Source organism: Carassius gibelio, chromosome A11, assembly GCF_023724105.1.
Source record: "Carassius gibelio isolate Cgi1373 ecotype wild population from Czech Republic chromosome A11, carGib1.2-hapl.c, whole genome shotgun sequence".
NCBI lineage: Eukaryota > Metazoa > Chordata > Actinopteri > Cypriniformes > Cyprinidae > Carassius > Carassius gibelio.
This window is the reverse complement of record NC_068381.1, coordinates 13,315,570-13,333,889: the sequence shown is the minus strand read 5'-3', so window position 1 is coordinate 13,333,889 and position 18,320 is coordinate 13,315,570. Positions and strand designations below refer to the sequence as shown.

Below are 18,320 nucleotides of genomic sequence, written 5' to 3'. Positions count from 1 at the left end.
GAATGAAACAGAAACTGAATACTAAAAAAAAAAAGATTACTGCAGACAGAAATCTGGATTAAAACTAAACTAAAATTAAATACAGACTTGATCAAAGTTAAACTCAATGTAAAAAAAAAGAAAAAAAAAAGAAATGAAATAGAAACTGCAGTTAATAGTAAAGTGAAACCGAACCTGAACTAATACCAAAGTGACATTAGATTCTCAATTACAACTAAACTGAAATGAAACGAACTGGATTGCAACCAAGATAGGATGAAACGGAAACTAGATTCAAATAAAAACTAAATTAAACAGAAACCAAATGAAATCTGAAATAAACTACAATGAAACCACATCTAGATCAAAACCAAAATGAACTTAGGGTTGGGCCGGTAGACGATCCCATCATCCATCCCCGATGGCTGATAGACATCATGAGCTGGCATCGTGATTACCCCCCGACCCGTTTTAGAATTCCCGATCACTTTTTAATTTCACTTCGCGATCACACATAATCTCGGTTTATAATACCGAGCACACATTTTACAAGATTATATGTTTGTCAGTGGTTTTGAGGATCAGTGTTAATTTTAACAGGGATTTTTGATTTAGTCTTAGTCTTTATCTTCAGACGAAAATGCTTAATATCACATATTCAGTCATATTAGTCTTATATAGTTTAAGTCTAGTTTTAGTCGATGAAAAGTCAATGCATTTTTAGTCATTACTTTTAGTCAAGATGCAGTTAGCAACATTTTAGTAGTTATTTTCTGTCTTTAAACAAAAAACGTCATTAAAGGCCCGTTCACACACCAAGCACGATAACTATAAAGATAGCGATAAAGATATAGTTCTATAAGTCGTTCTCAATATTAAAGAATAGTGGAGTCCACACCACAACTATAACGATAAAGGCACAGAGAAACGTTATCGTTGGAATCACTTTCAGAACGATTTTTTTTCTTCTGATGAACGATAAAAACATTGCCAACCAATCAGAATCAATCCTGCTGTAATGAGCTCGAGAATTTAAAGCAGCAGACGCGCGTCCGCTTAGAATACACAGACAATATCGTTCGCTGAAGTGGACACTAATATCGTTTTCTTTATAGTTATCGTAATTGGTGTGAACGGGCCTTAATTCTTCTCTCTTTAGACCAAATTCATTAAAAATCATTAACTTTAATCAACGATTGATTGAATTTGGAAAAACTTTAATAAATGACGACAATTATAATTTTTGGGTGAACTTTTCCTTTAACAGTAGTGAAAAGGTAGCAACTTATAAAAAGTATAGTTGCTCATATACAATATATTTAATATATATAATTTAAAATTTTTGAAAAAAACTATAAAATATATTTTTTCAGATACATTAGGTTTACTTAAAATGGTTGGTTAACATTATAATGACACGGATAGGTAGGAATGCTGTCCCTTTAAAACAAAAAGCATGCGATACTGACACACTTTCAGTTTTCACCCACCTGTTCACCATCACTTAATCCATAAACTGTATTTATGTGAGATATTCTACATGAAAGACATTTGGACTGCTGTGTGTGTATTTGTCTCAGCTTCAGACGTTACAGCTATACATCTGATCACTGATTATGAGTTATATTGACTGATCTATAGATAAATTAATCTATATTATAGATCAGTGGTTCTGCAGTATTTTGTCGTGTCGCACCACATCGCTCGCACGGTGTAGATACAGTGTTAGGATTCGTTAGTTGTTTTCTCTTATAAGGATTCATGCTTTGGGCACACCTCCTAACTAGAGCCCGACCGATATATCGGCCGGCCGATATTATCGGCCGATATGAGCTAATTGCATTTAAATCGGCATCGGCGTTTATAACGGCCGATGAAACATGAGAAACAGTCTCATATTCTTCACTCATGTTATGAGTGTTGCATAGTTTGCCCACCAGAGGGCGGTCTGCAGCTCCAGAGTTGCAACAGCGCCAGAAATCCACAAAGAAGAAAGCGATCAGCCAAGCCACCCAGGTGAGTCTGTCGTTCGTCATGTGAAATGATTGTAGATTTAGTTCATACACTGTAGGGCTGGGCGATATGGAGCAAAAAATATATCTCGATATATTTTGCTATATCTCGATATGCGATATATATCTCGATATCTTTACAGGAAAAATAACCCCCCTAAAACCACTGCAAAAACAAAAATGGCAAATATTACATGTTTAGGGCCCTATGAAACGTCTTATTTTTTTCTTCACCATATGCTTTATTGTTACCTAATTCTGTGTTTTAGCATGTCTAATTATTTAAATGCATTAAAACAACTTAATTAGTTTAAAAAAAAATCTTAAAATAGCCTTATGTGAAATTTTTTCCCTTCAGAAATTATGTGTATTTACATTTTTCTGGTTGTCAAATGAAGGCATAAAACATTTATTTAATTTATCTTTTAATTATTTAAAATTAAGCAAACTTTATTTTTTGGTAAACAAAGGGGATGTACTATTAAAAATAAAACATGGAAGAAATGTTGTGTGATTATTCCTTAAAAAAATATGTTCATTTCATTTTAATATTGTGTACATTCTGCTGAACAATAGTAAAATATTTCTGCCAAATACTTGTATTTTGACGGGTTTACCTTTACAGTTCTGTGTATTTGATACTACAGTCTATGATGTGATATGAGCTAGTTTTACTCAAATCAAATGGTCAGATGCTCATGAAGTGACTCTCGGTGCAGTTCTGGAGATGTTCCTCATGTGTTCACATCTTTATTAGTGAGAGGAAAGACGCTGAAATCAGCGCGAGCATCACGCGCTTCCGTGTGTTTAATGAATGAAGACGCGCTTCTGCGCCATTCGTTAACACAGACACGCAGAGCATGCAGGATTCATATTTAAATAGACTTTTCCGGGTTAATATTTGCAGATATTAGTCTATATTGCGATTTGATTTAAGTGCATGACCTACTTTTGATAATTCATTAAAAATTTAACCAATTCCGTGACATTCCGCGTTAAACTGTAAATACCGTTTTTATGACTGGATTCCGTCCGCGTTTTCTGCATCGCGGAAATCATTGGGCCCTACGTTAGACATCTGCCTTCTGTTCGTCCTACGCCTTAAAACCAAAGTATCTCCATATAATGGAGCCAGTTGTCCTTTTGTTTTTAGACTTTGTTTTTTAGACTAGTTCTATACACGCGAAGGGAGTGGGGACAAAAGCAAGGAGGCGGGGGCGAGCGATCGGGGGCGAGCACAGCACAGAGAAGGCACAGAAGCAAAGTGGCGGAATCAGAATTAAATATAAACAACATATCGATATATACGATATGTCAAAATCCATATCGTGTTTAAAAAATATCTCGATATATTTTAAATATCGAGATATCGCCCACCCCTAATACACTGTATATAAAAACGGTGTGGTAGTTCTAGTTAACGGTCCTATCATTATCACTTCTAAATATTCTGTAACATCACTTACAGCCGCTAATGCATTGCTATATTAGATTAGCCACAAAGCTAATACCATGTTTATCAGTGGAAGAGCGCGAACGTTAATAAGAGGTCGAACTATAAAGTTAGCGTTTAGTGCTTATTCTATTGCGGTGTGTTTCCCACATAATGACCGCGTAATGGGCCTTTCACACAGGACGCGGTATGCACAGCGCTTGGCCGCTGGGTTTAGCGTTGCCCTTCAGATACAACGCGATTTGCCCTGCTCTGCGCTATGGCGTAGGCGGAGTTTTAAAAACTTTTAGCGGGAGCTCTTTCATAGTCTGTTGTTCCTCTTTTCGGTCAGCAGCAAACATGTATCTGTCCCGTTGTAAGAAGCGAGCGATAGCGCTAGTCCTGCTGATGAGAATTAAGAGAGAAGCAAGGAAGAAGAGGCTACCCTCAGGCCCAGGGAACAATTTGGTGAATTCAGGCTGGTTACGTTACTCTAACGCTAATATAGCTTCCTTTTTAGCAGGCCCCTTAAATGCTTGCTATTAACTTGTTTGAAGGTGGTTCTTCTCAAAATTGACAGCGGTGTGTTCATGGCACTAACGTTAACCATTTTGATTCAGACTGCACAAAGAGAAGAGGAGAAGATATACGGGTCCGTTGTGAATGTGTCTGTGAGAGCAAATATAGTGTAGTTACAGTAACTACAGTAGGTGCGTCAGAAATGATTAAATCAGAGGGGACATGTAAATAAATGTGAGCTGAACAAGCGCTTTTTTCTTTTCTTTTTTTTTCTTACATATTGTTTCAAAGCAGCTTTACAGACATAACAGGAAAATGTTGAAATAATATTGTTAAATATAAGGAGGTTAATACCTATTGCTTGACAAATAAAAAAAAAATATATTTCTCATTTTTGCCTATGTAGGAGATCCCTGTTTATTATTATTATAATTCTAATGATGACATGAGTAATGATACATGGTGATATTATTAATACACATGCTTATTCTTTCTATGTCTCTCTTTCTGCCCTACAGATGGCTGAAAAAGGTGAATGATGTAGCAGCAAAAGTGTGGGACTACTTCTGCAAATACTTTAACTTTAGTATTATAATTTATTTACAGTACACACACAGACTGTTAAAATCAGCTTCAACTGGAAGAAAGTAAAAGTGTTAAATGTTTAAAATCAGACTGTTTTTTGATCGTTAAAAAATATATACTTTTGATGTGCAATTGTTTAGTGATTGAGACCGTAATCTAAGGCTTTTTTTTTACATAAATCCCTTCTGGAAAATGGTTTATACAGCCCACATACATAGAACAGGCAGATATTTTGCCATTGAATGTTATGTAAGTGCAGCTTATAGGAAATGGGTCTAATATCCAGTTTATTTTCAAAATCAAAATATCGGCTTATAAATCGGCTCTTTTCGAGTTAATATCGGCATCGGCCCCCAAAAATCCATATCGGTCGGGCTCTACTCCTAACGCCACATCCACCCCCCGACCCCCGCCGCGCTCGCCCCCGCTGATGTCATCGTCCATCACAATGTTTTACTGTAGACATCGCCCGATGCCAAATTTGTAGCCATCGCCCAACCCAAAATGACACAGGAATCAGAATAAAAACAAATAAATAAAACCAAACACAAGGTTTATGCACCTGTGCTGTTGAGGCTACTTGAGCCAGGTGAGCCCTTCCTCCTTTTTGCTTCCAGACGTGCATCCGCGTGGTGATCGCTGCTCTGGTGAACAAATGGCCCGAGGGAGAGGGTGGAGTCGCTGCTGTTCATCACCACGCTCATGCGTTTAATGGACTCGGCTGGGCTGCCTGAAGGAGGGCCACGTCCTGTCGACTCCTGCTTCAAGCTCAAAGAGTTGGCCCTGCCTGGGGTGCAGTTTACCCCCACACTGTACACCCCACTGTGGGATGACGACAGCGTTGTTGACGATGAAGATGAAGAAGGGGTGGAGGTGAGCGAGGTGTGGTAGGCACTGCCAAGACTTGAGGAGTTTATCGCACAGTTCTTTTTAAAAGATAAGGAGGAGGAGGATTCAGAGGTGTAAGTGCTGTGGGTGGTAAACAGGGAACTGTTTTTCCGCTTCTTTCCCGAACTGAGGCTACTGCTTGCACTACCGCTGACGCTAACACTGCTGTTAGTACTGCCCTTGACCATAGAGTTACTTAGGCTGGAGGATGGCTCCCGAGCCTTAAAGGACTTTGTACCAGATCGGGATTTGAGGGGTCGGTTGGAGCCCAACGAGGGTAGCGAGGACGAGTGGGCTGAAGGCATCTGGGGTGATGAGGCTGACACGTGTCTAGAAGCGCCACTGTAGGCAGGCTGCTCGGTGGCGGAGGCTTGCGGAGAAGAGCGGGCGTTCAGGGTGGTGCCATACGACAGGACCGGCTTGCTGTCATAAGGTGGTGGTGAGGACAGGCTGAGAAACCCTGCAGAAATGGAGGAGGATGAGGAAGAATGGGAGTTTGTGCTTGTCCGGTGAGAGGCTGTCAGTGTTGTTGCAGAGTTCTCTGAGGCCAGAGGGATTTTCCTACAAATGAAATGCAAGAAATGACAATTAGGATTCTGTTTAATGGAAAAACAGCTGATTGTGGGAATGGTGTCACACACACTTACTTCCACATTTGTGAGTTGACATGTTTGTCCAACATGGTGGTGAGAGTACAACGTACTTGATCCCAGCGCCGGTCGAACGCGTAACAACCTCTACCATACAACCGACTTCCAAAAGAGCAGTACTGGTAAGATACACAACACAGACGTGATTAAAATACAATTGATTGTATTATTTATTTGGATTTGTAAATAGTTCATGTTAGTTTTATTATTTGATAGATTTCGATTTCACAAAGAAATGTGCAGAATTCTTTCTGAGAAAAATAAGAGTACATTTATAACTAATCCTAAATCTCATTTTGTTAAAAAATATCTTACATTGGTACATGGTACTGAACATCCTCTTCAGGCATTCAGATCAAGGCAGAATCAAACTGAAACCCACTTTAAAGAGGGTGGCTCGACACAAAATTGGATTCAAATGAGGCCATGGATATTCATTTAAACTCCTTTTAAAACAGCTTAGTGATTCAAAAATGGGAAATAAATGCCAGTGACTTTCTAAGCAGGCACTTCAGATTGAAAAATTCACTACTTCTGTTGAAAAACAAAAACAACAACAACAAAAAACTCCCTAACACTAAGATCACAAGGTTTCTTGTACTTACAGCTGCTGGTCGTGGGTGGTAACCTGAATAATGGCAGTCCAGTTTCTCCATGGCCTCCTCTCTCTCCTCGTTCTCCCCTTCGTCACTGGAGAGGCGGCTGGTCTCGGGACCGACAGGGGCCGAGTGAGAGGGGTGGGCCTGGTCGTGTGCCATGGCTGGGTTTCCTCCACTGTGAGAGTTACTGCTGTTGAGTCTGAAGATACAGAAGAGCACCTTAACCTCAACCACCCGAACAAAGACCAAAAAAACAACAACTGGAGATCTATAATAAATTTGGCGAATGAATCAAAAGGAAGCTGGTTTAGAGTAAGTAGTGCGGCAGGAGGAAGCAACTCACCGTGGAAGCCCAGAATTATGAGGTTTGGGTTTGCTGAGGGGCAAAGGCTTGGTGGCATCGGCAGTGCCATTGCCATGGGACACTGGGTGAAGGTCTTGCGAGAGGCGGGAGGGGGGAGGGTGAGGGTCCCTGAGAGGGGGTGCTGGGTGTGAGGGGTCCAACCTGAACTGCAGCTCCTTGTCGCGTGCTTTGCTCTTGTGCTCAGCAAGCAGCGTGTCAAAGAGTTGCCGCCGTCCGAGCACCGCCCTCCTCTGACTAATGGAATGTGTCTGTGGTCGAATGGAGGGGATATTTAACAGTTCAGTCAAACAATTAAATGATTGGTTCACATATTCAAAGAAATCTGAACATTATGGACATCCTATATAGAATACACTGATGGTGACCATATTGATATAGGTCAGGACCATTCTGTTTAAGATGATATTCAGAAATTATATAAAACTGGGATAATATTTGAACTTTTTTCGGCATAACATTAAAGTTATATTGGTATATTATTATATTAGAACCAAATACAAAAATAAAATGCAATGTCAACCGAATATTTTGCTGTATTATTAATTCTATATTGCAATATTACTATATTCAAAATAATTAATTAGAACGTAATATCTTTTAATATATTTTTTTTGCTAAATTATTAATGCTATATTGGCATATTATATTATGCCGATATTCTGCAGCAAGAAAAAAAGACAAAATACAATATAATATTTGAGCTCATTATTTTTGCTATGTTATTGATGCTATATTGCTATATTATAAAATAACAAAAATAAAAAAAACTCTGATACACACACGCACACGCGTTTTGTATGTGTGTGTGTGTGTATATATTTGTATGAATGCTATATTGTTGAAAATTTAAAAATGAAAAAATAGTGGCACTATTACAGTGTTGGGTATTTTTTGTTAATGTTAATGTAAATACAGTTGTTCACTGTTAGTTCATGTTAATTCACAGTGCCTTAACTAATGTTAACAAGCACAATTTTTGAGTTTTATAATGTATTGATAAATGTTGGAATCAACAACAACTAAGATCAATAAATGCTTTAGAAGTATTGTTCATTCTAAGTTGATGTTAACTGAAGTAGTTAACTAATGAACCTTATTGTAAAGTGTTAAAAATTTCTTCAATACTGATTATTGTTAATAACATATTAACTCCCTATTTGTGAGGACCATAATGTCCAAAGTGCATTCCTAATTCCAACTAAAAACATATTTCAAAGTGTAGAAGATGGCATACCTTGCATGTTAAGGATCTCGTGCATGGCTTACTTGCTGTCATATCCATAACCCCACAGTGGATATCTGGATTAAACTCTCGCTCTGATTTAAGGAAAATAGCAGAACAGAACAAACACACAGTAAAAAAAAAAAGTTAGATAATTCTTTTATTATTTTTATTTTTTTCTGTGACATAAATATAGAGTAGCAGCAGTGAGTATTAGCATTCACCTGGTCTCTTGTACAGTCTTCTGCTACTGTCTTGTTTCTTGTCTTGGGATGAGAGGTGGCCCTTTCCATTAAGGGTTTGACCTGAGGCCAGCTGTGGAACCTTTGGTATGGAGGGGAAGTTATGGCCTGACTTCAAGGTAAAGGGGCTCACAGTATTTAAGGGAGAGGAGGAAGTGGAAGAAGAGGCGGGCACATGGGGAAGTTTGGGTGAGGGTTCCACCTTCAGAAGGTCCTTCTCTCCTTTAGCTGCAGGGATGGGACTGGGAGGCAGAGAAATTAAGAGTCTTATACTGTCCCAATGTGGGTGTGTTTCAGATTACATCTTTTGTGTTAGTCAAGAATGGGCTGCTTATCTTAACACATTTATGCATTAAATTCTCTTACACTCCATCAAACACACATACACACCTCTCTTCTTGCGGCACCCTATAGGGGAAGGGAGGCTTCCAGTGAGGCGGCTTCTCTTTGGCTGATTTGCTGCTCTTGTTTCGAGAGTTTGCGAACGCTGCAAAGCTGGATGGGGGCTTGTTGCTGGAGCTGTGTCTTCTCTCTGAGGGGCAAAGACATTTGCAAGGTTTTACTCTTTGAATGCTCAAAATGTTGATGGCAAAAGTAAATAAACGCTTAACTTTTGAGGATTTTTGACTACAAAAATCTTCATCTGGCTTACCATTTTGTCCAAGACATCTATTTTAATGGGAAGCTGACCAAACTTGCATTTAAGCTAAGATGATTACTACTTAGACAAACACATTCAGACACTCTCCGCTTCTAAATACACACATTTGCTTTCTCTCAATAGTAAATACCAGACACAAATGTGCAAGAGCATTTAGTCAAATGAGTGAACCGCTGTGCTGCACTAACAAACACTCTGGTCTCTCTGTACTTGCCTGTCAACACCACACACACACACACACACAGTCCTGCTACTTCAGCCTAGCATTCGTCACTAAGCCCTCCAGCAAACCGGGGGCAAACACACACACCCACACACATACAAGCCTGATGTCTCGCCTGTGTTTATCTGTGCTGATAAAACTACATCAAAAGCACACATGACACGACACACTTATAAAATAAAAAATGAAGGACACCAGGAAGAAATCCTTGACTTATTTATTTCTCACAGACGCTTGCAGCTATTTGCTGGGTTGTTGGCGCTGCTCTGAGAAAGTGAGCCAACAGTAATTTGAGTAACCAAAGACCCAATCAACAAAGCCCCAATTACAACAAAACAATCTACAATATCATTCCACGCAATCTGAGATTATTCTAAGGAAGCTGAACACCAAATACTGCAACCTGACAAATGACTACAAGGAACTACAGATGTAAAAAACAAGAGCCTTGTCCAAAAGAAGGATGATCGGCGTGGACAAAATCACAGTGTAGCAATGTACCATTTTGAGCTTTTTTTTTAAATGGAGAACAAATCAAGAAGCCAGCATCTCTTCAAAACTTTTTGTGTCTCTAGAATAGTTTGTCAAGATCTAATATCAGTGATGTCATTTTGCAGAACTAAAAAATATATTTCTAAAATGCATTTGAAAAATGGCAGATGCCACAATCTAATCTAAGCACTCTAATATCGTGTATAAGAGTTCACATTGTGATGATGATGCTGCTGCTCATTTATGATGACAAAGAAATACTGTAACGCAAATATTCCCACTTTTTAAATGAGCTCTTTATAACTGCAAATTTAAATGTCGCTATCATCAATAAACTTGAAATACTACCAATAAAGTGGGAAAAGTATGTCAAGCAGATCACAGGGAGTGCAATCTTTCTATATACAAGAATATCTGTGCATCCTGCGGTTCAGTGTGACTGCATAATCCAGAAATAACCACAGAAGCATAATTTAGAAAAGTGAAAGGTGATATACAGTCAGTTGGTCAATAAAAGCACAAGGGGATGTTTTGAGACCATTTTAAACTGATGATCACTAAAGAGGATACAAATTTGTTTCTTATTTAAGAAGGTAATAAAATACTCATAACAACTGTGCAAAAGTCTCCTGCAAAGTGTTTAACATGCAAATGTTCAACATGCAGATCTAAACCAGCAAACTGAAATGATGGCAAGATTTAAACACACACAAAATATGACTTAAAATGTTTACCAATCATCTTAGAAATCGCTTCTAAAATATACTTAACTTTCTGACTGCAGATTCATGTGTTGTTTGCAATACATATTCCTTAGCACCACAGCTTGTTTCAGCTCATTATGATTTATTAATTCTCATGCTGGATAAGCACTTGCCAGAACTTGATTCTTCCCTACGCTATTAGTCAAGCACTTGAGTATGTAAAAGTTTCATGGTCTGTGTAGTAAAACTGCTCATTAATCTTTCTAGAATAAAAGAGTCCCAGTGTTCATAACATTTGTGTGATTGTGTAAATTGACCACACACACACACAAAAAATAAAATAAATAAAAGTAAAAATATTAAACGGCAGAACTGGCTCAGTCGCAGTGCAATAAATAGATCATACTGTAGAATATTAAACCATCAATGCCGTCCTGAAAAACTGATCTTCTGGAAGCTGAACAAAGCGTCAAGTGCACTAATGTCAACATGTTTAGCCTCTTTTGCAACTTTCACAATCTGCACAAATTCTCAGTCCTGTGACATGTTTTTGGATTCAATTATGGCCACAGGAAATCTTTCTTTCAAATAACGGTTTAATTTTGGGTCCAGATAGCCTGACAACCGGTGCACAGTGTCATTAATGGTTCATGAATGTTCATGTACACCAAACATGTTGCTCTGAGAGAGTAACTAAAATATCCACATATTAGGAAGATGTTAAACGGCAAAAAAAAGTTGAAAAGAAATTCTGCATATATGCTACAAAGAAAAATTTTACTACTTTTTTAAAGAATTCTTACATTTAAGTATTATTCATCAAAAAAAATGAATCATGTTTTGAACTGTGACAGTAATAAAAATATAAAAAACTACCATATGCACTTCACATTAGAAAGGTGTGGATTTTTTTGTATTCATTTATTTATTCGTTCATTCTTTCTGTTGCCCTACTTTACAGCATGAAAAAAGCACCAAATAATTTACCACTGAGATTTAAAGACATTCAGGCTGCCCCTTGTGGTTAATTCTGAAATAATGAGTCCACGTGAACAGCTACTTTCACTACAGTATCTTAAAAAACGAATTGATTCATCATCTGGTAATGGAGACTTCGTTCAAGCTTAACTATCATGTTCAGAGCGGGAACAAAGCAAGGCCTTGACTGGGCCAAGCATTTTCTACATCAAAAAATCCCAGCTCCATTAAGAGTTCTCTCCCACAATACATCCATACGATTAACAGCGCTTTCTTGAAATTTGTAAAAATGCTCAAATTTCAGCATTTTAGCAGAATCATGTGTCACATTCATATGCTAAAACAAATGCTATAGTATTAAACCACGGCTGACAAGTTAAAAATAAATAAATCCTCAAGTAAGTTATTTACCTCAAAATACAGATCAGAGTTTTGTTAAAGTTGGAGTGATTTTATTTTTTATTCCCGAAAACGTCTGCTGGCTTACGGGAGGTTTTACATGATCTAGATTGGATAAAACAGCACAGACGTGCCAACTAAAAAGAGCACATCAAATATTAACTTGAGGATAGTAAACAGAACTCTGGCGGTGGGTATCAAAGGCTTGTGTTCTTCCCTCTTCATGTTAGGATAGTTGAGGGAGAGCAGAGGTGGGTGCAGGAGGGATTTCTGTCTTAGGAGTTTACTAAAACACCTCCATTGAAGACGGCAGAGAGAGCAGAGTTAGAGAAACAGAGTGAATCAGCTTACCGTAGTGTGCTTGGAAGGCCTGGGGTTTGACTACCTGACTGCAGTGGCTGCACATGACCAGGTAGAAGTCATCCTGTGCAGGACACTGGCCAAAGATGGGCATGTCTGCGAAAACACACACAGACACTCATTAGCAAGTCAAAATGTCTTGTGCTCTTCTAACACAGCATGAGGCCATTGTAACAATGCAGTTTGATGTAGCTACTTTCAGCTTTGCACGAATGTAGAAGTCAATATTATTCATTAGCTCATAAGGAAAAAAGCTTACAATACAATGAATGAACAAATATGGCTTTTCTCTCATCTCTCTACAATGCTGATAAAGTCTTTACACGTAATAATCCAAAAAAAAAAAAAAAATTCAATATAACTGAAGAACTCAAATATCTACTGATTCATTCAAAAATAATGTATTCATTTAAATATAAAGATGAAAATAAAACACAAACCTACAAATAGATAAACATCTAATACGGTTTATTTATTTACTTATTTTTAAATGTAGTTTAGTTAATGAGTTTAAATGTTTAACACACAAATGGACGAAGAAAAGCTATATGTAAATGCGTCATGAAAATGTAGAAATTTCTTGTTTCGTGTATTAAATGCATTGTTTGTTTCCCCACCACTAAAAGATTTGGGGTCAATAAGATTTTTTTTCTTTTTCTAGAAAATAATGAACACTATTATTGTATTGGATGTATTTAACGGATCAAAAGTGACAGTAAAGATATTTACACTGTTACAAAAGATGTTCATTCTAAATTTATTTTCAGCAAAGACTTGAATGATTTCTGAAGGATCGTGACAATCAAATCTGTTTTGTCATTACAGGAATAACTTACATTTTAAAATATATCAAAATAGAAAATATATATTTCAAATTGTAATAATATTACACAATATTGCTGTTTTACTGTATTTTTGATCTAATAAATGCAGCCTTGGCGAGCATAAGAAACTTCATTCAACAACATAGAAAAATTTGAATGGTAATTGTAGAATTAACAACTGGTTTAAACATGAATTAAATAAAACATCAAAATCACACTGCACATTTCTATAGTGTATATTATAGAGCAAATTAGTTTTGGTTGCATGTTCTTGTGCAGCATTCTCTTTCATTGTGAACAGATTACTTCTTGCTAGAATCATGTCACTCCTGATTAAGGCACACAGTGTAATCGAGTGTAAATTGCATGTAGAATCTGCCCTAACCAGTGAATGGAGCCTGAATTGAAACTTCCTAATCTGCCATCAGACCATACACACACACAATACCTAAGCACACTTGTGTAAACAGTGCACAGACTTGATGAACAGTCTCTATCCGCTACACTTTATCAACAGCCCGGTTCAGGTGAGGTGACCCAGACCATGACGGGGATGTTCCGGGAAAGGTGCCTGGGTGAGTTCATGTGGTGCAGGGTTCACCTGCAGCAGCGCTACCGTTTTCATAAGAAAGGAAACAAAAGCCGCTTTTCCACCGAAATTACCTGGAACAATTTGTCCCAGAAACTGTTTTCCCCCCAGACCTGTTGCTGTCAGCATTTGCATCACGGTCTAAAGTACCAAGAAGATTAGGCAAATAGTCTGGACGTAAGTCTTTGCACATTTCTCAATACAAAGTAACTTGCGCAAATTTTGGACCTGCATCATTGGTAGTTTGGACTGCGAAAGTGTGAACTCCCGCGGCCGGAACAACGAAATTTCGGTAATTCTGCAAATATAACATCAGTCAGCTCACCTTGGCTACTGCAATTTACCTCAAATTTACAATTACTGGTCGACCGATATATCTCCAAGGCCGATATATTGGCCGATATTTGGCATTTTTCAAATATCACCCAATAAGTTTTTCTGCTCGGCCGATGTGTTCGAGGTGGGACATTTATTTTGACGGCGCTAAGAAAGGCAGCACCTGAGCGCACAGAGTGCTCACTCTGTCTCTCTTGTTCGCTGTCGTTGTTAACAGTTCTGTCTAATACGAATATAAGTCTATCTAATAATCAGATAGAATGGTTAAATAAAGGAATTAATGTATACAGAAAGTATTATAACAATTGCTTCTATATTATTAATAATAGAATGGCAAACATTATAATACTTTCTCTTTTGTCATCAGCATTAAGCAAATACGCATTTAATTTCACAAACCATGCAAACTTAGTCGAATCCAGCTGTGAGATCTTGAAGTGTGCATTTTTATCCAGCATGATTACGTGATCTCTGTGTGATGATCAGTCCGTGTTAATTGAATGCTTTAAACTTTAAACATTATTTTAAATTATGCTGCACTTTATGCATTCACCCACTGTCATATTCATGTCATTTTCACTGTGTGCTGTGTAAATAAGTGTTACTTTGGCTTTATTTGAAAAATATGATTCCCAATGCACACAGACTTCACAGAATAATGAGTGCCCTGTTGGTTTTACACATTTATTTTTTAATACATTGTCAAATGATTTCAAATTTCTTAATGTGAAAACAGATTTCTTAATATGAATAAAAAAAATAATAATATAAATATATACACATATCAGACTCCCTGCTTTACAAGATATCGACATCAGCTTCAGCTGTCAAAAAAAGACAAAAATATGATATGAAACACCACTGCCTCTTTTCAGTTTCATTTAAACATATTAATAGCCCCAGAATGTAGTTCAGGGAACATGCATACATTACAGTGAAACAAAATATTATATCAAACAGTATTTTTTAATTCTCTTTTAACTTTCCTTTTAACATATTAATAGATTAATTGAATAACAGAATAAAGATCAAAGATTACATGTTAGATTTACCCAAAATGAATTACATATTTCGCTTAACCACTACAGAGACATCACAGCTGGGGGCAATTGTCAGAAGGACTAGCCGAGGTGAGGCTGCTCTCATTGGGATACATGAGCACCGAGTGCCCGGTGATTGCCTGGAGCTCACGTCTCCGAAATCAGGAAGCACAATTTCAAATAGCCATGGTCTTTATGAATAAACCACAGATTTGAGTTTAAAACAACTACATTCTCACCTGAAATACTCTTAAAATTACATTTCCTGACAAAATAACTATTTTTTTTTTTTTTTTTAACAAATTATGCGAATATGGTGGCTGAAATATAATGAAGCGTGAAATCAACCAATCAGCATGCTCAGTGACCAAATCCCACCCCCGAAAGTTCCGGACTAATACTAATACTACTAAAAGATACTACCTAGCGAGCAGGTACTTTCTGAGGGGTACATTTTTTACACCAGAACTTCATTTAGATCCAGACTGGAAATATACAGAGTACCAGCCAGCCTTTCAAAAGGTTGTCTGGGGAGGGGATCCTCCACCGAACGAAGTGTGTGGGAGAGCCAGTGAGGAAGAGAGTAATTGGGTGGGAGAACGAGGAGAAGAAGAAAGTGAGATTGCAGATTAAGAATGGCAGTTATAAAGTTGTGAAATATCTGCAAGACCGAACGATTAAAAACAAGCGTGCGATAGAGAGCCGTGTAGAAGGTGTCATTTGGCTTTCAAAATTTATACTTTCAGAAAGTGCTCTGAATTGACAGCAGAGTTTGTGAAAAACAGTCTACCCAAAATAGATGAAAGCAGAGAAAAAAAATATCTGCACAAAAAAAAAAAAGAAAGAAAGAAAGAAATTCACTCTTAGTCTCTGCTTTTTAGCAAGGCTTAATGCGGGCTTTGCTACAAATGAAAGTGACAAATCCGTCAACTGTCCCGAGCATCTTTCAAGCTGGCCCCGGGCCATCCTTATTGTCGAGCCCTGTTAAGTGAGGGGAAAGGAGGAGCACTATGTTCGTCGTTTCACTGAAGCTCATTCACACAGAGACACAGGGACACTCCAAAAACATCACTGCCTGAAAAGATGTCACTGAATCGTCAGCATCAGGCCTGTCACGATAACAATGTGATATTCTGCCTCATAAAAAAATGATTAAGATAAACAATATCATTGTCATTTTAAAGACCATTTTATGCCACTGAATATATAATATAACAGCATAATAATGCAAGAAGGCCAAAACACTTTCAAATGACAACACATTTTTAATTCTTAAGAATATTTAGATCATGGAAATTAAGTCAAAATATGAAACACCTTAAACAACTTGAATAAATAGTAAATAAACATTTTCTAACAAAAAATGCAAAGTAACAAGTAGAAAAAAAGACCTTCTTTTCTCTGTAAATTAAGGGTGCACTGTATTACTGAACAACCTAATCACTACATATCAATCAGATGTCCGTATTCAATCAGCATCACAAGCTTTTAACATACATGATATCAGTCACAGCATATCCTACATGAGTCATCAGTACTAAAAAAAAAATACTAAATGTGTATAATTATTTCAAATAAAAGGAAAATAAAGCGAGTTGAATTCAAGCAGCTCTAAAAGATTTGATATTAGTTCTCTGCATCCTTTTGAAGGTGCTCTGCCTGTGTTTGCAGTGTTGCTTTGACCACTAAAACATTAATTACACAAACAAAATGTTTAGGGTTTATGTTAAGCTGTCTCTGTAAGAAATATCAACAGTGACTGATTAGCCTTTATGTACTGTAGACGTTAATACTAAGTGAAGCAAAATGTGCAGAAATATCCATAACACATAGTAAGAGCTCACGGTTTATCTGTCCATTAGAGGAGCGTTGTTGCGTTCATTACTATAGCAACAGTAGATCAAACAAATCAAACATTGTAAACTTTAGTTATGTTGAGACAACTAGAAAATGAAGTCGTGATCACAAAAAAAAAACTTTCATTATGTCAAGATAATGAGAAAATATTCATTATAACAAGAAAACAACTTTAATTATGGTGAGATAATGAGAAAATTAAGTCGTGATCACAAGAAAACAAAGAAAAATATTAATCGATGGACTCTTAGTTAGGACTTCTGTAGCATAATGTAAGGAATTATGATCATCAGAACCAGTATGTATTTGCAGAAAAGCTGATAAACATACTGAGATCTGAGGTCTTGTTCATGTCACTCTTTTAGCTCATTGAGGCGCGTTAAGCGTCGTTGGGAGAGGGAAACCTCAGTATTACAACTCCGAGTCAGCCAAGCCATGATATAAAGTTAAGGAAACAAAGCAACCAAAAACAACACGTCTTAGACGTAATGTTAGTTCTTTATATCAGCGTTGGGTAAAATAGTATTATAATCTCCTATGGAGCTGCTTACATGTGGCTTCACGTCGAAACGAGTAATAGCGAAGATGCTGAATTTAACGTAAACACAGCTTTTGAGTCTCAAATAGCTTTTCCGTATATACATACTGATCTTGATAAATCATAGATTCTACTTACTTCTTGCTCCATTTCTGCAGATCAGTTTTTGTGAATTAATTACTTGCTCTATCTGTTGCTTTGGTCTCCATCAACACCCGCTTGCGCCACCTGCTGGTGAGCGACTAACAGCAGATGCAGATCATGCATCGGTACTCTATTGCTATTCCTGCAGTTCCCGGGTGTCATATGCTGAATTTTCTGCCGAATTTCGTGCAGTAACTTGTAAAGTGAAATGAAATGGACTGAAAATTGTCTGTCTAAATATTATACATCATATTTTTTAAACAGATTGAATATTTGGAAGTGAACTCTGGAAAATGAATATGAATAATTGAAATTTTAATTACGAAAATATTTGTGAATTTTTTTTATTTAAATATTGACAGCTTAAATAAACAACTGTTAAATTTCTGGCCCTAAAAATGCAAGCCCTGAAAATTCAAGGCATAAAAATGCAAGGACTGTTAATGCAATGCATTGTTTATTTTTTTCAGTTATTGCAATTCAACATGTTTTTTTGTTTCAAAGACATTTGTCATTATTTTATTATTTTATTATTCATTATTTTGTCATTACATTATTTATCAAACTAAATTTGACAGCATCTGTCTTGTAATGTCATAGCTGCGCCTAATGACTAAACAATTCAGTAATGTTCAATGAATAATTTACATAATTATAACATTACATAACATTACTTTTTAATC

General features: G+C 37.0%; 1 protein-coding gene across 5 annotated transcripts in view; it reads right to left on the bottom strand.

Moving 5' to 3' along the window:
• Nucleotides 1-18,320, bottom strand: part of LOC128022395 (ataxin-7) — a 38,113-nt gene that overhangs the window by 3,826 nt on the left and 15,967 nt on the right. For all 5 annotated transcript variants that reach the window (XM_052609916.1, XM_052609912.1, XM_052609913.1 and 2 more), the window contains 8 exons: nt 12,301-12,405; nt 8,883-9,024; nt 8,475-8,734; nt 8,263-8,345; nt 7,008-7,276; nt 6,671-6,863; nt 6,063-6,184; nt 5,090-5,976 (listed from right to left, as the gene is read on the bottom strand). In XM_052609916.1, coding sequence (XP_052465876.1) covers nt 5,090-5,976; nt 6,063-6,184; nt 6,671-6,863; nt 7,008-7,276; nt 8,263-8,345; nt 8,475-8,734; nt 8,883-9,024; nt 12,301-12,405 — 2,061 coding nt within the window. The remainder of the gene's footprint in view (nt 1-5,089; nt 5,977-6,062; nt 6,185-6,670; nt 6,864-7,007; nt 7,277-8,262; nt 8,346-8,474; nt 8,735-8,882; nt 9,025-12,300; nt 12,406-18,320) is intronic.